Source organism: Schistocerca americana, chromosome 6 (genome assembly GCF_021461395.2).
Source record: "Schistocerca americana isolate TAMUIC-IGC-003095 chromosome 6, iqSchAmer2.1, whole genome shotgun sequence".
Taxonomy (NCBI): domain Eukaryota; kingdom Metazoa; phylum Arthropoda; class Insecta; order Orthoptera; family Acrididae; genus Schistocerca; species Schistocerca americana.
In genome coordinates this window covers 228,651,978-228,677,594 of record NC_060124.1, presented here as the reverse complement: position 1 = coordinate 228,677,594, position 25,617 = coordinate 228,651,978, and the positions used below count along the sequence as shown (strand labels likewise).

Here is a 25,617-nt window from a genome sequence, read left to right as displayed (position 1 = left end):
TAGAGCGCGCACGGAGGCTTTCAGACAGTCGTTCTTCCCGCGAACCATACGCGACTGGAACAGGAAAGGGAGGTAATGACAGTGGCACGTAAAGTGCCCTCCGCCACACACCGTTGGGTGGCTTGCGGAGTATCAATGTAGATGTAGATGTAGATGTAGATGTACATGCCACAGTGAATCCTATAACGCCCCCTTTACAGAGTGGGAGCTCCTCAGTGCCTTTGCACATCACCCTGAGACAGCTCCTGGGCCAGATTGGATCTACAGTCAGATGAGTAAACATCTCTCGTCTGACTACAAGTGACATCTCCTCGTCATCTTCAACTGGATCTGGTGCGATGGTGTCTTTCCATCGCAATGGCAGGAGAGCACCATCATTCCGGTGCTCAAACCCGGTAAAAACCCACTTGATGTGGATAGCTATCAGCCCATCGGCCTCACCAACGTCTTTTGTAAGCTGCTGGAACATATGGTGTGTCAGTGGTTGGGTTGGGTCCTGGAGTCACGTGGCCTACTGGCTCCATGTCAGGGCGGCTTCCGCCAGGGTCACTTTACCACTGATAATCTTGTGTCCCTAGAGTCTGCCATCCGAACAGCCTTCTCCAGATGCCAACACCTGGTTGCCGTCTTTTTCGTTTTTCGAAAAGTGTACGATATGACCTGGCGACATCATATCCTTGCCACATTATACGAGTGGGGTCTCAAAGGCCCACTCCAGATTTTTATCCAGAATTTCCTGTCTCTTTGTTCTTTCCGTGTCCAAGTTGGTGCCTCCCATAGTTCCCCATATCCAGGAGAATGGGGTCCCGCAGTGCTCTGTATTGAGTGTGTCTCTATTTTTAGTGGCCATTAATGGTCTAGCAGCAACTGTAGGGCCATTTGTCTCACCTTTTCTCTATGCAGACGACTTCCGCATTTCATACTGCTCCACCAGTACTGGTGTTGCCGAGTGGCGCCTACAGGGAGCCACCCACAAGGCACAGTCATGGGCTCTAGCCCACGGTTTCCAGTTTTCGGCCACAAATTCGTGTGTTACGCACACTTCTGTTGGCGTCGTACCATTCATCCAGAACCATAACTTTACCTTAATGATGATCCACTCAGTGTAGTGGAGAGACATCGATTCTTAGGACTGGTTTTCAACGCCCGATTGACTTTGCTTCCTCACCTTCGTCCATTTAAGGAAGTGCTGGCAGCACCTCAATATCCTCCACTGCCTGAGCAACACAAATTGGGGTGCAGATCGCTCTACACTACCGCAGCTCTACAGAACCCTTGTTCAATCCTGCCTTGACTATGGGAGTCTGGTTTATGGTTCGGCGGCACCCTCAGCATTGCACCAGTGTGGCGTTCGCCTAGTGACAGGAGCTTTTAGGACGAGTGTGGTGACCAGCGTCCTTGTGGAAACCAGAGTGCCTCCATTGCAGATTAGGCGTGTACAATTGCTGGCCAGTTATGTTGCTCATATTCGTAGTTCTCCTGAGCATCCTAATTACCGTCTCCTTTTCCCATCCATGGCGGTTCATCTCCCACATTGATGGCTCAGTTCAGGGCTTCCAATTGCAGTCCGTGTCCGATCCCTTCATTGTCCGTGTCCGATCCCTTCATTCTGAACTGGAATTCTTGCCTGTACCACCTATACTTAAGGTCCATTCACTTACACCTCCATGGTGTACACCTAGGCCACAGCTTTGCCTGGACCTTTTGCATGGCCCTAAGGACTCAGTTAACCCTGCTGCTCTCCACTTCCATTTCCCCTCAATTCTTGACAAGTACTGAGGCCATGAAGTGGTTTACACTGATGGCTCGATGACTGATGCTCACGTTGGCTTCAGTAAGTCCATGGAGGACATATTGAATAGTGTTACTTGCCCGATGCCTGCAGTGTTTTCACTGCCGAACTGGTGGCTATATCTCATGCTCTTGAGCACATCCGTTCATGCCCTGGGGAAGTGTTTCCTATGTGTACTGACTCCTGGAGCAGCCTACAAGCTCTCGACCAGTGCTACCCTCACCATCCTTTGATAGCGACCATCCAGGAGTCCATCTATGCCCTGGAATTGTCCGGTCGTTCAGTGGTGTTTGTCTGGACCCCAGGTCATATTGGATCCAAGACAATGAACTTGCCAACAGACTGGCCAAACAGGCTATGCGGAAACTGCTTATGGAGATTGGCTTCTCTGCAGAGGACCTGCGTTCAGTACTACACTCCAAGGTTTTGCGGCTTTGGGAGACGAAATGGCATAACCTCAGCACGCACCACAAACTGGGTGCCATTAAGGAGACTACAAATGTGTGGCAGTCCTCCATGTGGGCCTCTCATAGGGACTCTATGGCTCTCTGACGACTCCGCATTGGCCACGCTTGGGTGACACACAGCTACCTCCTGCACCGTGATGACCCACCTCAGTGTTGGTGCAGCGCCTGGCCGACAGTGGTCCATATCTTGGTGAGCTGTCCTCCTTTAGCTGCCCTGCGACGGGCTCTTCAGTTACTGGACTCGTTGCCATTAATTTTAACTTACAACACCTCATCGGCTAATTGAGTTTTACATTTTATATGCTACGGTGGGTTTTATCATTCTATATAAATTTTAGTGCGTGTTCTTTGTCCGTTTGTGTTCTCCACTCTAATACTTTTAGGGCGGATGTTTTAATGTGTCGCAGAGTGGATGGCTTTTCCTTTTTATTCTCATAGTTATCCAGCCACTGTCATCTGCTCTCTTGTTTTTTTTTCTCCCTTCTACCTGTTTCTTGCTTCTCTCTATGGTTTTTTCCTTTTTTTTTTTTTGTCCATAGTAGTGTTGGTTGTCCTGTCGTTCTCCCGGTTCTTCCTTTCTCTTGTTATTGTGCTGTATGTCTCCTTTCTTTTCTTTTTTCCGTTGTGTAATTATTTTACTGGGAACAAGGGACTGATGACCTCAGTTTGGTGTACCCCCCCCCCCATCTTTCAAACCAACCAACCAACAACACCCCCCCCTCCTCGGGGTTCTCCCAGTACCGGTCAGAGAGGTGCTCACTTGGCTTTGGCTGACCTTAACCAACTTAACCTCTTCTGCCTCAACACTGGAGCACCCACTTTCCTTTCCGACTTCTCACACACCTACTCCCATTTGGATCTATCCTTTTGCACTGCCCAGCTTGCCCATTGTCTTGAGTGGTCTGTTCTTTCTGACACATACTCGAGCGACCATTTCCCATGTGCTCTTTGTTTGCTGACTCCTGCCCCATCTGCATGCATGCCCATATGGCAGCTTACAACACCTATACATACGTTGTGCCAAATATGACTTTAACATACAATAAGCATTATCCTCTGAGAGGAATTTTGAATTGTTTGACCGTGCATTAACCTAATGGACAGAGGGTATCGAACATAAGTTTCATTACTATGTCAATTAATAGATAACTGAAAGACTTTAATTTAGGAAATAATGTAAGTAGTGAAAGTTTACGTGAATGAAATAATAAATGGTCACCAGTCTAATTAGCCATAATAATGTGGGACATTAAGTTCAAAGAATTTATATATAATTTTGCAAAAAGGACTTTCATTCTTTTTCTCTTCGTAAAGTGCAATGAACACACACGACTACCAGACGAACTAAACAGTATATAGCAGTAATTATCATTTGCATTAATTGGCTATCACAGAAAGATAAATGGCAATTTACTCCTATTAATAATAATTACTATCTCAATCATTAATTAATTCAGCACCAGAATGTTATCAAAGACATCATTAGATTAAGTGAGCATGACAAGAGTCCTGGTTTAACACACAAACATCACAAATCCAATAAATTAACACAGTACAAACACTTTTTCATACTTTTTTTATGGGACTACTTTAGCTTCCTTTTGCCAAAGCAATATTCAATTTAACTTCCTCATAATAGAGGCCTTTACATATGTCTGCTTGTGTCTGCATATGTGCAGATGAATAAGTGTGTGTGTGTGTGTGTGTGTGTAACTGCTTCCCCCCTCCCCCCCCTCCCCCCCCCCCCCCCCCCCGCCCCCCCCAAGGTAAGTCTTTCCGCTCCTGGGATTGGAATGACTCCTTACCATCTCCACCATCTCCCTTAAAACCCACATCTTTTCGTCTTTCCCTCTCCTTCCCTCTTTCCTGGTGAAGCAACCGTGGGTTGCAAAAGCTTGAATTTTGTGTTTGTGTTTGTTTGTGTGTCTATCTGTTTTGTAAGTTACATCATCTTTGTTTTTAGATATATTTTTCCCACGTGGAATGTTTCCCTCTATTATATTCATAATAGAAAAGAATATAGTGGGGCCCATAAACTATTATGTACTCTGCAGGCAAATTCTGTAACTATTTCAGAGACAAATTGCATTACACTAATTTGGATTTCTAACCCCACTTGAATTTGTTTGTATTTCAACACCATATAGCAATTTGTTCAAACGTTATTCTCAGATAAAACTTCAGAAATTAGTTTATGGTAATAGTGAAGGCAAAAATCAAATTTCCTGTAAGTCAAATTATGTGCCTTTTTCATTACCTTGAAGCAGGTGGTTTAACTAGCAACATTTATACACTTTAACACTGAAACTTTGGTGCATTTAGATCAGAAACAATTCAGTGATCATTCAGAAACAGGATACTCAGTCTTTTGCACGTTTAGGCAAGAGCAGCATATTACAGTTAAAACCACATCCAAGGCAATTTCAACATAAATCAGCTTCTGAATGCCTCACTTGGCACCCACGGTATTGACACACACACACACACACACACACACACACACACACACACACACACACACAAACTTCCACTTCCCCTCTGACAATGCAAAGATCTTAACTAGTATAGAACAATCACTTCAAAGTTACATACACATAATTACATAGCATGACCTACTTACTATTGATAAGGGTGACTGGCAGCTTCACTACTCCCTGGTGACCTTCGCAGAACAAGATTTACCCAGTTGTGATGACCAAGTGGACTATCTCACAAACATTATCCTTACTGCTGCAGAACGTTCCATTTCTCACACTTCCTCTTTACCACACTGTGTTCCAGTCCCTTGGTGGACTGAGTCATGCTGTGATGCAATTCACGCACGGAGATGTGCTCTCCGCGTTTTTAACTGTCATCCTATGATGGCAAACTGCATTCCTTATGAACAGATGAATGCAAAGTATCGTTGCGTCCTTCGGGATAGCAAACAAGCTAGCTGGCTTTCATTCACTGGTTCTTTTAACAGTTCCACCCCTTCCTTTGTCATGTGAGCCATCCTCCAATGGCTCTCTGGAACCAAGATCCATCCCTCAATTTCTGGCCTGACAGTAGTAGACGATGTTATCGTGGATCCTATTGCTATCTCCAACATCTTGGGCCACCATTTTGCGGAAGTTTGGAGCTCTTTGCACTGTCACCCTGCCTTCCTCCATTGGAAACGAGTGGAAGAGGCTTGGGTGATACCCTTATCTTCTCCAAATCATGAGTGCTACAACACCACCTTTACTATGAGGGAGCTCGATCGTGCTCTCAGTTCATCCCAATCGTCCGCCCAAGGGCTGGACACCATCCACATTCAGATGTTGCAGCATCTTTCTCTTGCGGGCAAGCACTTTATGCTTAACACGTACAACTGCATCTGGGCAGAGGGCACATTTCCCGGATGCTGGCGTGACACCACTGTCATACCTATACCTAAGCCCAGCAAGGACAAAAACCTTCCTTCTAGCCACTCTTGCCAGTTGCGTTTGCAAGGTGATGGAATGTACGATTCATGCCCGGCTGGTATCGTGGTAGAGTCTCGCAATTTATTGATGAATGCACAATGTGGATTTCAACACAGTGTTCTGCAGTTGACCATCTTGTTACTTTGTCCACCAATATCATGAATGGCTTTCTGCGGAAATCCCAGACTGTGGCCGTGTTTTTCGATTTCGAGAAGGCCGACGACACCTGCTGAAGAACTGGTATCCTCCATACTCTATACATAGGGCTTCCGTGGCTGCCTGCCCTGTTTCCTTCCGGCGTTTTTACAAGATCGAGTTTCCAAGGTGCATGTGGGTCCAGCCTTGTCGGACAGCTTTATCCAGGAAAACAGTGTGCCTCAAGGTTCTGTCGTGAGTGTCTTCCTCTTTGCTATCGCCATTAACCCTATTACAGCTTGTCTCCCACCAGGCATCACCACCTCCCTTTTTGACGACCATTAACCAACCTATTGCAGCCCTCCATGGACCTGTCTCACTGAGCGGCGTCTTCAGTGCTGGCTTGATAGTCTTTACTCCTGGAGCATCGGCTTCCTTTGCAGCAGTTATGCATGCCTTTTGTCTGCCATGCGTGGCCACCTCTCCTATGCCTCCTTCTTTGATGATTCCTTCGATCGTCAGTATGGGGCTCGTCTCTCTTCTCTGTCACCTCCTGGAGTCTGCTTTTGCCACTTACTATGGCGGCTTAATTTCACACTACCTGCAACTTTCCCAGTGGGTGTGAACCCTTTACCACCTTGGCTTCGTGAAGCAGCCCATGTTAACCTTGGCCTTCATTCACTTCCTAAGGACGCTACTCCAGCCTCGGTCTATCGCCTCCAGTTTCCCATCCTTCATGTGGAATTTGATGATAGTACCTTTGTCTACACTGATGGCTCTCAAACTGATCATGGGGTCGGGTGTGCCTTCGTCATTGGCACCCATGCCTTTCGATATTGGCTTCCAGCACACTCCTCAGTATTTACAGCCGAGCTCTTCGCCTTGTACCAGGCCACGGAGTACATCTGGCGACACAGCCTTTACAATTGTGTCCTCTGCTCAGATTCATTCAGTCAGTCCCCTCCAAAGTCTGTGTGTTCATCCCTTAGTGCAGCGGGTCCAGGAAAACTGTCACTCGCTCACTCTTCGTGGAGCCAGTGTCATGTTTCTGTGGGTCCCTGGTCATGTCGGTCTGCCAGGAAATGAGGTTGCTGACGAGACTGCAGTCCTTGTACCTCAGCCCGCGAGTACCAATATTCCCTCTGATGATCTCTGTGTTGCCGTCTGTCAGGAGGTAGTGTCTCTTTGGCATCGCCAATGGTCTTCCCTTCACAGGAATAAGCTTCAGCGTATTAAGTGTCTCCCAGCGCCTTGGACGACCACCTCGTGGCCCTCCCACCAGGAGGAGATTATTTTAACTCGGCTACGTATTGGGCACTGCCTTTTTAGCCATCGCCATTTGCTAAGTGGCGCTACACCACCACTTTGTACACACTGTGCCCAAATTTTAACTGTCCACCACTTCCTGCTGGAATGCCCTTTTTCTAACAATTTATGTTCCAGTTTGGGTTTGCTGTCTGATTTATCAGTTTAGCGAATGACGCACAGGGTGTCAACCGCGTTTTACTTTTTATCCACTGAAGCAATATGTCGAAGGCCATTTTATTTTTAGTTTTGGATCTCCATTTCTGTATGGTGTTTTTTTAGACTGTTTTCCACGAGCCTGTTTTTAGCTGTCTCCTATTCCATCCACAGGTACTGATCTATAGTTGTTTAACTCCTATGTTGTGTTCTATAGTTTTGACTTGGGTGCATATGACCGCAGTTGTTTTTGTGCCCTAAAGCAAAACAAAACAAACGGCCGCCATGCCAGGTGGCCTTTGCTGTGGCTGGGTGGTGCCCATGGGGAGAGCCCCTGATCATGGATGGTATCAGGGCAGATGCTTGGTGCATGAAGCATATCAAGCTGCAAAAATATGGCCATCTCTTCGAATAGTGAGGGATCATTGAATGCTGCAAAAATATGGCCATCTCTTCGAATAGTGAGGGATCATTGAATGCTGCTTCCCATGACCTGGCAGCCTTCCCTTCCCTGCTGCACCATGGGAGGAGGGCCAGGCTCACAGTCTTAGGATGAAACACTTTCTGCGCTACCTCGTCTGTACTAGTGTGGATGGGGACACATTCATCGCCAAAAAGCCATTTTTTTGTGGAGAATATCAAGGACAAGTTCGGTGTAGTGGAATCGCTTAGTGAGATGCAGTTGGTCTCTCTGTTCTTCAAAGCCTCTTCTGTTGCCCAATCTGCAGCTCTTTGTGCTTGTGATTGTCTTAGCAATACCCCAGTGTCTATTACTCCTCACCAACCTCTGAATATGGACCAGGGAGTGATTTTTCATAGTGACCTCATCCAGCAAACTGATGAACTCTGGGCTAATCCGGAGTGACACGCGTTCATCTTGTTAGATGTGTGCAGAAGAGTCACAGAGACAACTGCACCAATACCGACACATTCATTCTGGCTTTCGAGAGGGATACTCTCCCAGAGAAGGTCGAAGTTGTGTGCTACAGATGTGACGTGAAGCTGTAAGTCCCACCACCGATGAGGTGCTTTAAGTGCCTGCATTTTGGGCATACATCTTCCCAATGTACAGCGGACCCTGTGTGTGCTGACTGTGGTCACCCACTCCATGAGGAAAGCCCCTGTGTTTCACCACCTGTGTGTGGCAATTGTCGTGACTGCCACCCCTATCACTGGCTGGATGGCCCAGCTTACAAGAGAGAAAAGGATATCCAAGAGTAAAAGTACCTTGATTGCCTGTCTTATACTGAGGCTCACCAAAAGTATGAGAGACTCCATCTAGTGTCACTATTTTCCACTCTTGCCTCTGTTACATCCTTCCCCCCCCCCCCCCCCCCCCTACCTTTTCATTACCGCAGCCCCATGCCCCTCTCCCCTCCACCTCCCATGCAGTTCCCATGACCTTCCATCTGGGACCCCTCTCCCCCGTATCTCTAAGGTTGGAAGACTTCTACCGTAACTCGGCCACGAGACACACCATCTGTGCACCTCAAGATCACCTGCTCTCTTTCGGTTCCAGATCTTGCAGATGCCTGTACTGCCTCTGTGCCCTGCCCCCCTCCTCCACTGAAAGAGGAGAAGGAAAAGTAGTAGTAGTCCCAAGACAAGGTCCACCTGGTTCCTGCGGAGGTGCCATCTCCCCCCTCCCAATCTGAGTCTGACATCTTATTTATGGATGTCTCCCCATCCTTGTCGGTGATGACCACTGACTGTGTGACATGGCTTCTTTATGTCTAACCTTGACTCTTGCCACACAATCATCCAGTGAAACTGCAATGCATACTATTGTCACCTACTGGAAATACAAAGTTTTGTCTCCTCCTATTCTGCAGCCTGTCTTGTTCTTCAAGAAATGCATTTCCGTGATGACCACTCTCCAACATTTCGTGGTTTTCGGGCATTCTGTGGGAACCTTGCTGGCCCTGGGGTAGCAACTGGCAGGGTCTGCACTTTGGTTTGCTCTGATGTCATTAATGACTGGATCTCCCTGCATACCAACCTGGAAGTAATAGTGGTTAAGAGTGCAAATGACTCCAGCAATCACCATTTGCAATGTCCATCTCCCTCCAGGTAGGTCACTTTCTTATGTTGAACTGTCTGTCTTAATCCAGCTGCTCTGGCCCTCAATTCTCCTCCTTAGGGACTTCAGTGCCCACCACCCACTGTGGGGGGAGTGCCACCTCAACAGGTAGGGGGTCTCCTAATTTACCAACTTATTATGGGTGTAAATTTCTCACTCTTCAATGATGGTTCCTCTACCCACTTCAGTGCCGCTCATGGCACCTTTACTGCTATCGATCTCATGATCTCCTCCTCTGCTCTCTTGGCATCCCTACATTGGTCATCCGTTGATGATGTTTGTGACAGTGACCACTTTCTGGTGATTCTATCATTCCCCTGCTGCCACCAGGCTGGCAGCAGGCCCTCACGCTGGGCATTCTGCAGGACCAATTGGCCTTTATATACATCTGCTGTGCCCTTTGACACCTCCCTCTCGAATTCCATTGGTGCAGTCATGCAAGGCGTCTCTGCCACTATTCTTCATGCTGCTGGCACTGCTGTTCCCTATGTACAAGTCCCCTCATCGTCAACCGGTACTGTAGTGGACCAAGGATGTTGCAGTCATTGTCCAGGACCGCCAACAGGCACTGCAGTGATTTGAACAACACACTTCACAAAACAGTCTTCTCACTTTTAAGTGTCTCCGTGCTAAGGCTCGTTACCTTATTAAGCAGAATAAAAAGGAATGCTGGGAGCACTATGATTCCTCCCTGGGGACGTATGCATCTTCATCACAGGTTTGGCCCAAGCTCCATAGCCTTCTGGGCCACCAGCGACAGTCAACTGTACAGGGTCTTAACCTCCAAGGTGCTCTGTGCTCTGATCCATTGGTCCTTGCAGAACACCTCATGACACGCTTTGCAACAGCATCGATGTCATCTTCCTATCCTGTGACCTTTCTCTGGCAGAAACCAGTAGTACAGACCACCTCTGTTTCACCCCACACCACGCTGAGCCCTATAATGAACCTTTCACTGAACGGGAATTCTTGCAGGCTCTGACCTCTTGAGGCCCGGATTCCAACCACAACCAGATGATCCAACACTTGGACGTTCCCCAGAGGTAACACCTCCTCTGGGTCTTCAACCGCATTTGGCTCACAGGTGCTTTTCCATCACAATGGTTAGTCAGTATAGTTATCCCCGTCCTTAAGCCGGGGAGGAACCCTGCATCTCTAGCCAGTTACTACCCAGTTAGCCTGATGAATGTACTTTGTAAATTGCTCGAGAGGATGATTAGCTTCAGGTTATGTTGGGTACTTGAATATCAAGGCCTTTTGTCCCCATATCAGTGTGGCTTCTGGGCAGGACAATCTCCAACTGACCATCTACTCAGATTGGAAACAGCCACTCAACATGCTTTTATTAACCGCCTGCACCTTGTTGCAGTCTTCTTTGACCTACATAAGGCATACGACATGGCTTGGCGCCATCAAATTTTAGTTACCCTCCATGACAGCTATTCTGGGTTCAAGGTGGCAATTCACTCAGTGCCGCTCAGATTCAGGAAAACGGTATCCCACAGTGTTGTGTGCTAAGTGTCACACTCTTTCTCATAGCCATCATAGGGCTTTTAACCTATGTTGGGCCTCTGGTTACCCTGGTGTTGTATGTCAACGATTTTTACATCTGGTGCAGCTCCCACTTGGTAGCACCTGCGCCATATGACGGGCCTTTTGCGTAGGCCACCTCCCGTGGCTTCCAGTTTTCTCCCTCCAAAATGGAGGTTATGCATTTTTGTCATTGACCCACAGTACACCCAGATCGAGAACTTTATTTAGGCGACCAGCTCCTGGATGTTGTAGCACAGTCCCGTTTCTTGGGCCGTATTTTTAATAAAAAGCTGACTTGGCTTCTCAATATTCGCAACCTAAAGACTGTGGATGCGGAAGATTAATGCTCTCCGCCTCCTGGCCCACATGTCTTGGGGTGCAGACCGTGCCACTCTTGTCCATCTTTACGGTGTTCTAGTTTTGCCCAGACTAGATTATGGTAGTCAGGTTTATGGCTTAGCATCTCCTTCCACTTTGAAGCTGCATGACCCTGTTCATGATTGTGGGGTGTGTCTGGCTATTAGTGCCTTTCGCACTAATCCCGTTGACAGTCTCCTCACAGAAGCAGGGATACCCTTTCTACAAATATGTTTCTTATGCAATCGCTATTCGCCAATTCCCTGACCGTCCTGTGTACCCTGTCCTCTTTGCAAACGAGGGATTTCTTCCTCCCGACACCAGCCCACATGTGGGATTGCCAGTTGGCATGCGTCTCACTTCCCCCTGTCAGAGTCTCCACTCACTGGAATGCATCCTGTGTCTTTCCTCCCATACACCCCCTTGGATGGTGCCTAGACCACACATTAGGACTGATCTATTAGAGAGTCCTAAGATCTGTCACCCCTATGGTTTTCTGGTGTCTTTTACGTGCCATCGTTGCAGAGTTCCAGAGTGCACCATCTTCTACACTGATAGTTTTAAGACCATCGATAAGGTGGGATACACTTTCACGTCTCGTGCTGGCTTAGAAGACCATTTATTGCCAGGATCTTGACATTTGACAGAGTTCAACTCCCATTGAACATAAAAGCGGGCTGTGAGATAATTTCCGTTCACCGTTACATCCCAAACCCTACACGTTGCTATCGGTGTCAGCGGTTCAGTCATACCAGCCAGTCCTGTTCCAATCCGGCCAAATGTGTTACATGTGGCAAGGATGCCCATGAGGGTGCTTGTCCACCTCCATCCCCTCGTTGCATAAACTGTATGGGTGACCGTGCTGCTTCCTCTAGAGATTGCCCCATTTTTAAAGACAAAAAGCTCATTCAGGAAATCAGAGTCATGGAAAAGGCGTCGACCTTTGCTGCTCGAAAATTATTTGCCAGTCGAAAGCCCACTGTGCCTCAGACAGGTAAATACAGCGCTGTCCTTGCCTCTTCTCGGCCAACAAAGGAGGCAGCCACGCAGATTTGTGATCTCACCTTTAGTGCCACGGTCGTCAGATCGGCCAGCGCAAAGATCGCCCGTTCAACCTCCCCACTCTCACCTGCTCACTCTATGGCTCACCCTTCATCAGGCTCTGCTAAATCTCGGGCCAAAAAGTCAGACACCTGGACTTCCAAAAAAGAGCTTACTCATGAAGATTTTTTACGTACCCCAGCTTCACAACCATCGGTTCCTCCTTCATCTAACCATCCTGTTTCCAAGAAGGCTAATAAGAAACCCAGTTCTTCTCCTTCTCCGCCACAGCATGTCTCATCTACAGCACCACCTGGCATAGCTGCCCTCGGCTGTCTTCTGTGTCGCCGAGGCGCACTGCTGGCAACCGATCAACCGGCCGATTGCTGGTGGCAGGAGCTGCTCCCGCACAAACTATGGATCAGGATCTTCTGCCTTCGGCTGAATGCCGTTCCACGCTGTCGGTCGCAAGCTCTGAGCAGTCGTTGAGTTGAAGGCAACCTTGGTCACATTCTTCCATTTTCTGTCCACCCTATGTCCATTATCCATTGGAATATCTGCGGCATTCGAGCCAATCGGGATGAATTGTTGATCCTCTTATGATCCTACTCGCCGGTCATCTTCTGTCTTCAGGAAACAAAGCTGCGTCCCCACAATCGCTTTGTTTTCCCACATTTTCAGTCAGTCCGATTTGATCTCCCCTTTGTTGAAGGCACTCCAGCACATGGAGGACTCATGATTCTTCTCCATGATACTCTCCATTATCGCCCAATCCCCTTAAACACTTCCTTCCAAGCTGCTGCTGTCATTCTTCCCCTTTCTGGATACACCTTCTCTCTTTGTACTGTATACATTCCGTCGTCCACACCAATGGCACGAGCTGATCTCCTTCAACTTCTTGGTCAGCTTCCGCCCCCCTATTTGCTGGTTGGGGACTTCAATGCCCACCATCTGCTTTGGGGATCTCCGCATCCTTGTCCGTGTGGCTCACTATTGATAGACGTCTTCCACAAAGCGGATCTTGTTTGCCTCAACACTGGGGACCCTACATTTTTGTCTGCCTCCACGACAAATTTCTCTCATTTGGACCTTTCGGTCGGTACTGTTCCGCTAGCTCAGCACTTCGAATGGTTCGCCCTTGCTGGTACACACTCGAGTGACCACTTTCCATGTGTCCTTTGATTGCAGCCACAACTGCCATATGTGCGCCCGAGACGCTGGAAGTTTGCCCAAGCCGATTGGACATTTTTTTCATCTCTAGCGACATTCAATGACCGTCACTTTCCTAGCATCGACGATGAGGTCACTCATATTACAGACGTTATTCTTACAGCTGCGGAACGTTCATTACCTCGCACCTCCGAACTGCCCTGGCGCCCCCCAGTTCCTTGGTGGAACGAGGCATGCTGTGACGCAATATGTGGGCGGCGACGTGCTCTTCACGTTTTCAGACACCATCCTACTTTGGCCAACTGTATCCGCTATAAACAGTTCCGTGCGCGATGCCGTTGCATCATCCGCAATAGCAAGAAGGCAAGCTGGGACTTCTTTACCAGCTCATTTAATACCTTCACTCCTTCCTCGGAAGTTTGGAGTCGGATTCGATGGTTATCTGGCGCGCCTAGTTTCTCCCCGGTCTCTGGTCTCACTGTCGCGCATGATACATTAGTGGACCCAGTCGCAATTTCTAACTCATTGGGTCTCCCGAAGAAATGTGCTGTGGAAGTGCAACCTCTTGCTTTCTCCTCTCAAAATCGTGGAATCTATAATAGTGTTTTCTCCATGCGGGAACTCCAACATGCACTCTCTTCTTCTCGCTCTTCCGCCCAAGGACTGGATGGTATCCACATCCAAATGTTGCTGCATTTATCATACCATAGTCTGCGTTACCTCCTTCGCCTTTATAATTGAATTTGGACCGACAGTACTTTCCCAGACGATGGCGGGAAGCTATCATCTTTCCTGTTCCGAAACCTGGAAAGGACAAACATCTCCCCTCTAGCTATCGCCCCATTTCTCTCAAGAGTAGTGTATGTAAGGTTTTGGAGCGTATGGTAAATTGCCGTTTAGCCTGGTGGCTGGAGTTCCGCAGTCTTTTAACACCTGCCCAATGCGGTTTCCGAAAGCATCGTTCTGCAGTTGACCATCTTGTTGCTCTCTCCACTTATATCATGAACAATTTACTCCGGAAACGCCAAACAGTAGCAATATTTTTTGATCTGGAGAGAGCATACGATACCTGTTGGACGACAAACATCCTCCACACACTGTTCTCTTGGGGCTTTTGAGGTCGGCTGCCCCGTTTTCTTCGCGAATTTATGGCAGAGCGCACATTTAGAGTGCGGGTGAACACTACTCTCTCTCGTACTTTCTCCCAAGAAAATGGGGTACCCCAGGGCTCCGTGCTAAGTGTTGTACTGTTTGCCATTGCCATAAATCCAGTTATGGATTGTCTCCTTCCTGATGTCTCGGGCTCCCTCTTAGTGGACGATTTTGCGATCTACTACAGCTCTCAACAGACCAGCCTTCTTGAACGATGTCTTCAAGGATGTCTCGATCGCCTCCACTCTTGGAGCATCGAAACAGGCTTCCGCTTTTCTCCCAGTAAGACTGTTTGTGTTAATTTTTGACGTCGTACGGAGTTTCTTCCACCTTCCTTACATCTAGGACCTGTCAACCTTCCGTTTTTGGACGTCGCTAAATTCTTGGGTCTTATGTTTGACAGAAAACTGTGCTGGTCCTCCCACGTTTCCTATCTTTCGGCTCGCTGTCTGCGATCCCTCAACACCCTCCATGTCCTGAATGGTACCTCCTGGGGAGCGGACCGAGTGGTCCTTCTCCGCCTCTATCGCGCCTTAGTGCGCTCGAAATTGGACTATGGAAGCATAGTTTACTCCTCAGTTCGGCCGTCTATTCTTCGGCTTCTCGACTCTATCCACCACCGTGGATTACGTTTAGTGTCTGGAGCTTTTTACACCAGCCCTGTGGAAAACCTTTATGCTGAGACTGCTGAACCTCCGCTATCCAATCGGCGAGCTGTCCTTCTGAGTCGTTATGCTAGCCATCTGTCTTCCATGCCTGCTAATCCGGCCCATGACATTTTTTTTTTTGACGCCTCCTTGGATTTAGGGTATGCAGGCCGCCCTTCCTCCCTACCACCACCGGGAATCTGCTTCCGTCAACTGCTCCATTCTCTTTCCTTCCACTTTCCTAAAACTTTCTTGACAGCTTGGGGTACAGCACTGCCTTGGCTCCCGCCCCGGACCTGCCTGCTCCGTGACCTTTGTCAGTTTCCCAAGGATGTCATCCCTTCATTTGTTTATCGTCGGGCATTTGGTGCTCTATGTGCACAAATGAAGGAAGCCACATTTATTTAGACTGATGGCTCAAAAACATTGTTTGGTGTAGGGAGTGCCTATATTGTTGACGACACCCCAACTCGATTTCGGCTTCCCGACCAGTGTTCGGTTTATACTGCGGAGCTTATGCTGTTCTCCAGGCTGTCCAATACATCCGTCGCCATCAGCGGATACAGTATGTTATCTGTTCAGATTCTCTCAGCTCTCTCCTCCGTCTCCAAGCTCTCTACCCTGTTCACCCTCTGGTCCACCGGATTCAAGACTGCCTACACTTGCTCCACTTGGAGAGCGTCTCTGTGGCGTTCCTCTGGATCCCAGGACACGTTAGTATCTGTGGAAATGAGGCGGCCAATATAGCGGCCAAGGCTACGGTCTCTCTTCTTCGGCCAGCTATTCGCACGATTCCCTTTGCCGATCTACAGAGTGTTTTATGTCATCGTGTTCTTTTATGGCATGCACATTGGTCGACACTTCCCAATAATAAATTGCAGGACGTGAAAGCTCTTCCCTGTGCTTGGATCTCTTCCTCCCGAACGCGTCGTCGGGAGGAGGTAATTTTAACTAGACTTCGGATAGAGCACTGTCTTTTTAGCCATCGACATCTTTTAAGTGATGATCCTCCCCCACTCTGTCCCCATGGCTCTCAGCTGTGGATGGTAAGACACCTTATACTTGAGTGCCCCTATTTTACTCCATTACGCGCCCGTCTACAGTTGTCGCCTGATATATCTTCCATTTTAGCAGATGACATGCGTTCAGTCGATCACGTTCTCGAGTTTATTAGTGCAAGTAAGATTATGTCAGCCATTTGAAGCTCTTTTTGGGGGCAACCAACCCCCTTCTATAGTGGTTTTTCAAGCTTGCCTTCTGGTTTTAGTTTCTCCAATTTTTTGAGCTTTGTTCCCATTACTGCTGGTTTCCAGTTTTTTTTTTTTTTTTTCCAGACCAGGCGCTAATGACTGTAGCAGTTTTGCGCCCTAAAACCATAACCAAAAAAAAAGTATCCCACATAATGTTCCCTTCTTTTGGCCCTCCATGCTAAGTATAGTCTTCTTGATTCCTTAAATTTAGTATTAGCAGATGACTCACGGATGGTTGAACTGGTCCTGAGTTTCCTCCGTGAAAGTGGTTTTCATTTCCGGATATAAGGTTTTACGTTACTCTTGGGGCAGGGGCAGGGTGGTTGTAGTTGCGACCTCTCTTCGTGTTTTCTTGGTCTGGGACCCCATGACCACTCCCCCATGGAATGACTGCCCATTTTTTTCCAGCTTTTAGATTTGGTCTCACCTTTCATGCTTTATTCTGTATGTGTTTTAATTTCATTATTTTATAATTTGACTCCCCTGACTGGATCCATCCACTTTTAGTGGACCCTCTTTCTTCTGTGGCTAACTTCGGAATCATGGGACTGATGGCCTCGCTGTATGGTCCCATAAAGCCTCTCAATTAATCAACCAATCAGTCATGAACAACCTCCTGCACCTACCGTGCAGTTACTGGACAAAGACGATTTTGCTCCACGAGTGTCCTTTGCGCAGTGGTATGTACAGATGTGCACAACAGACTTCCACTTCCCAACCCTGATTTTGTTCACCAATGAGGTGACCTTCATGTGGAAGGGAAAGTTCAATCCACATAACACCCGTGTGTGGTTGGAGGAGAACCCACATGCAACAAGAGCCCGTGCAGCCCAGAGACAGTTTTCAGTTAATGCATGGATCGGCAATGTCAGGAAACACCTTGTCGGGCTGTACTTGTTGCTCCAACATTTGTCAGGTGCAACGTATCTCTTCTTTCTTCAGCAAGTATTGCCCCAGCGATTCGAGGGGGCACACTTACACACTGCGATGTGTTCTGCCATATAGTTTCAGCATGATGGGTCCCCCTCACATTGCAGTCTTAATGTGCATTGCCATCTGAATACGGTGTATTGTCAACATTGGATCGGCTGGGATGGTCCGGTGCATTGGCCAGTGAGATCGCCAGACCTCGCTTTCCTTGACTGCTTCCTCTGGGGGATACGTCAGGACACTTGGGTTCAAAAGCCCCGTCAACAGTGCTGAGGACCTTGCGCACATTGTGGCAGCCGCTGGGGAAGTCAGAGACATGTCCTGTATTTTCCAGGACATCACATCTTCCATGTGCCAGAGATGTGAGGCCTGCATCATGGTCGGAGGTCATAATTTCGAAAACCTTCTTTGATGATGATTGTTGTCTATTTTTGTTCTTATGTCTTGATTTCTGCTGTACGAGGCATAATAAACATGTTTTATCAACCTGTTTGTGTCCTTCCTTTCTTGGGTTTTGTGTAGTCCCTACTGTGCCAGGAAAGCATTTCCAACCATGCATTGCTATGTGATTTTCCATCCTATAGGCGTACTCCCTCTCGAAAGCTTGTAACTGCTGTGCTGGAACACCTTGTGTTATGAAACTGGGGAAGAAGCAACTTTTTTTAAGGTAACAGGATTCTTACTCATTTACGTGATTAAATTAAGATGGTGTAAATGTGAATAGCATTAAGCAGTATATTTATAGTCCATTGTTAATGCTATGTACAAATTAAGTTCTTGTGATGTCTGTTGTCTCATTTTAATGTATACTTTGACTTGTTCCACATCTGTAAAGTTTTTCCTCCTTGATGGGCACTACGGAACACAATATAGGAATAAATTACATTATCTAAAACTGTCACAGTTTTGGCTGCTTGTATTGTGGGCCTATTTAGATTGACAATGGTATACCAGATTTGATACTTCACGGCATTTTGTTATAATAAAAGAACTTGTTTGAAAACGTCAGGCTAGTGCCATTAGCATCCTCAGATTCTGATGAGAAAGTAGAAGACCTCTATGAAGAGTTTCAGAAATTGATAAATGAAAGCAAGTCCCGCATGTGCATGAGGAGTTTCAGGGCAAAATCAGCACAAAATCAAGGATTCTTCAGTGAGAAACTTCATATGTGATAGGTCATACTTTAGTAGACTTTTCAAAGGGCAAAACATGTTAATCTGTATCAATTCTTTCAAAGGTAAACAGTTAAAAAAATGGACTATGCAAGGATCAAATGCAACTGAAAATGGAATGGCCTGTTTCTTTACACAAAAACAATTTTGAAAGATGTGATGGCTCACTTCAGAATTTCAAGTTATCAAAGACGAACAATTCACAAGATAGACAAGCTCATCAGGCCGAAAATCGAAAAGCTAAATTGTGAGAAGTTATTTTTAAAGAGTGCTGCCAGACTTAATTTGCTAACTTCTTAGCAAATGAATAATTCAGACTGATCTTTACTTTTACACTCCGCAAGCCATATTATGATGCAAAGTGGGCACCATCATCGGTAACAGTGCTCTTACAGTGTCAACAGCTCTTGTATCGCATGCCGATGTTGGTAACGACGTGCATGTTGAACAATAGGAACTGAATATGACGAGTTGTCAGTCTCGTGTCGAGACGCAGTGGGAGAGCTTGTTCGCAATTTCCTATGGTTCACAAATAAAGTTAGCTGGTATGTTGTTTTACTGGGTTAACTTTTAACTACATTGTCACAATTTTTGGGAAAATCGAAAAGAAGACATAAAAGTAGGTAAGTGCGACGGTCTGTGCTACACATCAGTCTATTATGGCAGTTATTTTTTCGTGTGGAGATTTATTGGCTATGCCAACTGTCAACCACGCTGTCACATTTCAACCTAACCAAGGCCGCAGGCTTACCAAGGCTGCAGGCTTTGCAACAGATTAGTCTGTCATCACGTGTAGTTATTTTCAGTCACGAATAAAATATGAAAATCAGTAACCAACTGTAAAATTCATTATAACCAGAAAAATGAAAGTTATTCTGTTGCTCTCCATATTGAAAACAAATATAATCAATTTGTATCTTCTGCTGAAAGAAACCTTTATATTCAGTGATTCTCATTGGCTACCATACACTATCATTTGACTGACTGTGACCAACATCAACGAATTGTGAACATCAGTACACAACACAAGAGCTGCCAACACTGTAAGTGCAGTTCACACTTTAGTGTGATCATGATACCTCCACACTTTCTTGTTGCATTCGTGAATGGTGATTGGGAAGAACTGTTGGTAAACCTCCAGATGACAGATTCCTTGTATGCTAGCGTGATAGCCATTTTGCAGAATGGAAGAGGATAATATGTTTTGTAACTCTCTTTGGAACATAGGTTCTTGGAATATTAAGAGTAAACCTGTGTGATGATGTGCCGTGCCTCCCTTGCAGCATCTAGATGAAGTTGGATGAGCATCTTCTTGACACTCGCTTGCTTGCTGAATCAACCCATGGATACATTTTCAACTATAATACGGATCTTCTGTCATTGCTATTAATTCTGCCTGGTTCTGGTTCCTGATAGAACAAACTGTAATCAAGTATTAGTGTTGTCGGCTACATCTTTCATAAATGAATTACATGAGTGTAGTATTCCTTCATTAAATCAACCTGCCTTTTCTGTAATTATTGTGGTGTTTCTGAAATCAGTCAATAGGGGCTCTTTCTGCCTATATGTGCAGTGTGTTTAATTTAGGTTGGTCAAATGACAGTTCCTTCACTAATTGTCAACCTGGAGCAAGTTTTCTTTCATTTTGCTAAAATTTTGTGGTGTTGGTCTCTCTACGTACAAGAGCAATCAGCAAACAATGTTCTTGAGCTTCCAGTGTTATCCAACAGATCATACATGTAAATCACAGATGGCAATGACTGTATAACTCTCTTGGGGCTTGCCCAAAATTACTCTCACAGCCAAAGAGTTCTCCTCATTAAGAATTACTTGCTGAGTTCTGTATGCTTGGAAGCCTTCAATCATTTCCCGAAGTTAGTCTGATATTCTGCAAGCTCTGTTTTGTTCACTCGACCTTCTGGAGTCAAGGAACATAGAATCAGCCTGGATGGCTTGTGGACCTCATGAATGAAAGTAGCAAACTGACATTTATTACAGAATAATAATCTGCTGTGATCTCTAAACAATTTTGTTGCTTGTGGGTTTCATTTCTTGAAGTAAAGACTAGTACTCAATAAAAATTATTTTGAGATCAAGACTAACTATTGCAGTGCAATAAATTCTTCTATGATCATGATTTACCATTGGCATCAAGTCTCATAAAAGAAAACAAATGAGTGTTTCGCAAGATTAGTATTTGTGAAGTCATTATTGAGTCCTACAGAGGAGATTTAAACATGTTCTATAGTTCCAGAACAGTAATATTGGCCTTATTGGTCTGTAGTTATTCTCTTGTCAGATGATCATCCTGGAAACTAAACTGACGGAAGCCTTTTTTTCAGTTGTTTGAAGTGCTTCACTTCTCAAGTGACCTACAGTAAACTGCTGTTAGGTGAGGAAGTTGTTTTGCGTAATTTATATAAAACTTACAGGTGTCCCATGAACTCCCATTGTCTTTTCTCCATTTAGCAATTTTAGTTGATTTTCTGTTCTGTAACCCCTTGTTATTATGACATTTTGATATTTATGATGTTATTGCAAAGACAAACCATAATACAATACATCTAATTTCAGAAGACTTCATGTTCTGTTTCAGTAACAGGGTGATCACTGACTGACTGTATAGTGACTTTGACATATTTACTAACTTTACATACTTACACATTGTGTTTCTGGAAGACATCATCTAACCATTGCAGTGTCTCCCATGTTAAGTTTTCCTCCACCTACATCTGCTCATAAAATCATATTGAGTTGAAGTCTGAACTGATCACACTTATACTCTCTGTCAGGAGACTAAACTAGACCTGAATGTGTGGCAATAAGGTGGAAACAGTCCATATATGCAAGTTGGAGAGGATTTGGCTTTTGAAAGACGTTACTAGAATGTTTTCTCATGAGGGGAAAAAACAAGACATTCAAATTCCCTTGTTGAATTGCTATGAGATTATGTCCCAAATTACTACCAGAAGTAACCTGAAGCTTTGTTAATGCTTATCCAGATCATGACACAGTGATGCCAGTTTGAAAGAAAAAAAGAAAAAATGTATTCCTTCTGCAGAAACCAGGAGAACTAATTCTGTTACATCATAAACATTCCGCAACATAACTTGTTCCTACCGTATGGCTGTCATCTGGAGACTAAATAAGAAAAAGGAAAATGTCACAGCAAAATCTGCTAAGTTTCAAACTTCACTCTACAAAAAACATAAAACAGTGTCATACCCAACATGTGCTGCATACACTGACACTAGTATGAGATGGTGCTCTTGTCTGTAAGTAAGGTCTTTATTGTTAATGGGACATTAAATCCTAATCTTTATTCCTTACTTTTTTGTCTTACTGTGACTTTGGTAAACTGAGAATTCTTAATGGGACTAGTGGAAAAAGGAGTGGCAAGAGATCAGTACAATTTGTTATATATTATTGTAAGCTCTGCTGGATTAACTTTGCCAACACTCAACAAAAATGTCACCTTCCAACCTAACGTAGATCTTAGGCTTTGCTACAGGTCAGTATGTCACCGCACCTAAGATCTCGTATCCATATTTGTTGGCTTCGCCAACTTGCCACCAGACTGTCACCTTCCTGCCTCACCTAGACCTTGGATAACATTACACTTCAGTGTGTTACCACACAGTCTACATTCTAGAAACTAATATAGACACACAAGAAATATTGTCAGTGTTCTTTTCGCTTACTGTTTGTACACATGTGAAATCACATTTCACATAATTGGGGTACAGGATGGGACCTAATGTTGGTAGGTTCAGCTAATCTGCTACATTCATGCTCAGTGTCACAGAAAATAGATCATGCTCAGTGTCAAAGAAAATAGATCTTGGATTTGTGTGGTTCATAATATAGTTCATTCCTGCTCATTGTACTAGAGTCAATGTTCAGTAACCATCCCAAGAGTTATATCAGGGAAGAGGCCTGGTCTGAGTTAGGCTCATGATTATTAACAGAATATCTGATGATATCCAGAGTGTGCATGCACAGCGAAGTGAAGGGGAAGAAAGCAATATGTAGAGAGACTGGTTTGTCCAGTAAAATGAGTGAAGTATTCCTATGAAGGCAGGTAGATGGAGGTACGTCTCACCTGTACCGACATACACGAATGTCAGTTCTAATAAAGGGGTGGTAATGCAGACCTATAAAAAAGAAAGTTAACATAGCTTCCAATGTAATTAATACCTACTTATTGTATAAGAGTACAGAGGCATCTGCCTTAGGTCTCCTGCTCGGATATCTAACCTATCATTCTGTTTCCATGGACCAATTTCGACTGTACTGCCTTGGCCTGCTAGAACTATGACTAAGAAATCTGGTGTTGCTCATTGTGGGCCTAAGTGACTGTTCAAGCATCCCTATCACTTGATGAAGAAAACAATAATTGTTGAGCAAAGGAAGATTTGAGAACTGAAAACAGTAATGTAAATCTTGAAATGTTAGAACCAGACTGATTTATCTTAGCTTTCTAGCTATTGGTGATCAGTACAAAAGTCTGATGGACCTCTTTCGAAATGCACTTCTCATTGATATGCCTCTTGTTGCCCATCATAGTTGGTTTACTTGGCCAGTTACATTCTTACTCCTTTTGCTGCCACAGTTTCCCAGGTTTCATTACTATATTTAAAGCTGAATGCTTCCTATGTAGCCAATAAAGCTATCATCAAATCCCTTCTGTTTTCATGTCATTACAAAATTCTTCCATTTTGGTTGTTCACTTTCAGCTACCATAGGTGGGAAATGAATTGAAAAATTTTGTAACAAGGGCATGCTAGTACCTACCAATGCTATTCTGACTTTCCTTAACACACAGCATAGCTATTTACTTGCAGTCTTAAGGATTTGCTTCTGATTCAAAACTTTGAACTTAGAAGTAGTTGAGCAGTTTGTTCAGATTGAGAGGATAATTTGTTCATCTGGTCAGATTTCATCTGGTTTGTAATTATCTGTCTGAATTAAATCACCTTTACTTGGGTAATTCTGTATGGAACAAATCATCATCGTCATCATCTGTTTATCAAATGCCAAAACTGAGAATGGTGGAGTATGGCAGATAAATTTGAAAATGTAAAGCCATAGAGTAACAGTAGATTTCAGAGCTTTTAGAGCAGTTGTTTTAGAAAGTAAAAAATAGGAAAAACTTATTAAACATTACATTGCCTGGTGGAAGAAGTATTTCTCTGTTTCAGCAGGCATAATAAATTACTAAGCTTGCATAGTTTTGTCCTGCTGCACAATGTTCATAGAGATGTGCACCACATTGTTTCACTAATATTTGTTTCCACGTGTACAGCAGTAATTATTCTTGTTTTTCTTTGTGTTGTCGCATGATAGAGCAGTCTCAGCATGACACAATATTAGAGTGCATGATCATACTCAAAAAAATTTTATGCAGTAGAGTGCACCCCCCCACCCCCCCCGCCACCCACACACACACACACACACACACACACACACACACACACACACACACACACACAGAATTTAGTGAGAGAGATCATTTGAATTCATTGTAACATATGACAGTCGTAGAAAAATACCTAATTGTGCTCAGTTGCTGTTTTCATTTGAACACTTGTCCACAGTTCCCGTTGCCCCACATGAAGCAGAAATCGGAAGTGCCGAGTAACCCTGAAGAAGAAGTGATAAAGGACTACTGGGTTGTTGAAGATATGTATTCATTTGAAAATGTGGGATTCTCAAATACAGTTTCTGGCGTCAAGTACTTGGCGTGTGCTGACTGCGAAGTGGGCCCTATTGGTTGGTACGACATTGCAGCACGCACCAGCTACGTAGCACTTTCACGTGTGTTACATGGCAATATCTCTGGCAACATCTAGTGCATATCAGTTATATTTTTTATGTCTGCTGGTGCACTCTGGTCTATGCAGTCCATTTAGTTTTTTGCAACAATATGCCAGGCACCATTCTGTGTCTTCCTTCTTGTTATTTCTTTCATTGTAATAGCAGGTGCATACTCTGAGAAAATGTTAATAATTCTCTCTCTTCAGTGAACTTCAGAGCCTGATACTTATTAAATGTATTGTGCAAAATACAGGTTTAGACTTTCATTAGAATACATTTTTGGTTCACATATCAGCTACCACAGACTGCACAAATGTGTGAGGTTTTTTGTGATAGTTTCTATAGAAACCGTTAATTGTGTGTCATGTATTGTGCATAAGTTCTGTCAGTATCATTTGGTGCTTCCAGACATAGAAGTATCATTTCACTCTAGAGGAAGTGGTGGCAACAGAGACTGAGTTTGAGACATGAAATTTTCCAAAGTTTGAGCTGCAATTTCTATTGTAAGATAAGATTAACTTGTGTAAGACATTGTGGGCATGTGAAATGTAAACAGACTGATCTAATACATTAACCTGTTTACTGCTTGAGTTATTATTTGTTTTCATTTTTACAACTGCTGAAATACTTAGTAATATTTTATTAAAATATTCATATCAGTAAAGCTCAAAGTCTAATTTGCTTTAAAAATTTTATTATCCATTATTTGCTTGATTGTGATGGCGAAAGTTCATATTTTGTGATCCACCGGCAAACGGTTCTGCATCAGTGCCGTTGGACTGCACCTATATTTGTCTGTCACAGAAGTAAATGGTAATGTAAAGCTAATGTAAAATGTTATAAAAACCATATTGATTTACATTATTCTCAAATCCTGCACAATTTTGCACACAGAACGTATACTAGAGTAAAATATGAAATAATTGAATAAAATCTTAGATGCTGCATTTCCATAACTTCAGGGCTAATATCTTACTGTTCATCAATTACATGTGTGTTTTTTCTGTAAATTAATGTTCATTATAATGCTGTCTCAGGTTGGTCTGATAACATAGATGTTGCTTTCATGTATGTTATCAGTGAAACATGGTTTACTTGAAGTTTTTCGTTGTTATAAATATTATCCAGTGTGTTTTATGTTTCTCACACTTATAAGCAGTATGCTCA

At 44.6% G+C, this 25,617-nt stretch overlaps 1 protein-coding gene across 1 annotated transcript in view; it reads left to right on the top strand.

The window, feature by feature from the left end:
* LOC124619480 (guanine nucleotide exchange factor MSS4) overlaps window positions 1-25,040 on the top strand; it is a 62,000-nt gene extending 36,960 nt beyond the window's left edge. The window contains exon 3 of the mRNA XM_047145893.1: window positions 24,231-25,040. Coding sequence (XP_047001849.1) covers window positions 24,231-24,485 — 255 coding nt within the window. The 3' untranslated portion in view covers window positions 24,486-25,040. The remainder of the gene's footprint in view (window positions 1-24,230) is intronic.
* The last annotated feature ends 577 nt before the right edge of the window (window positions 25,041-25,617 follow it).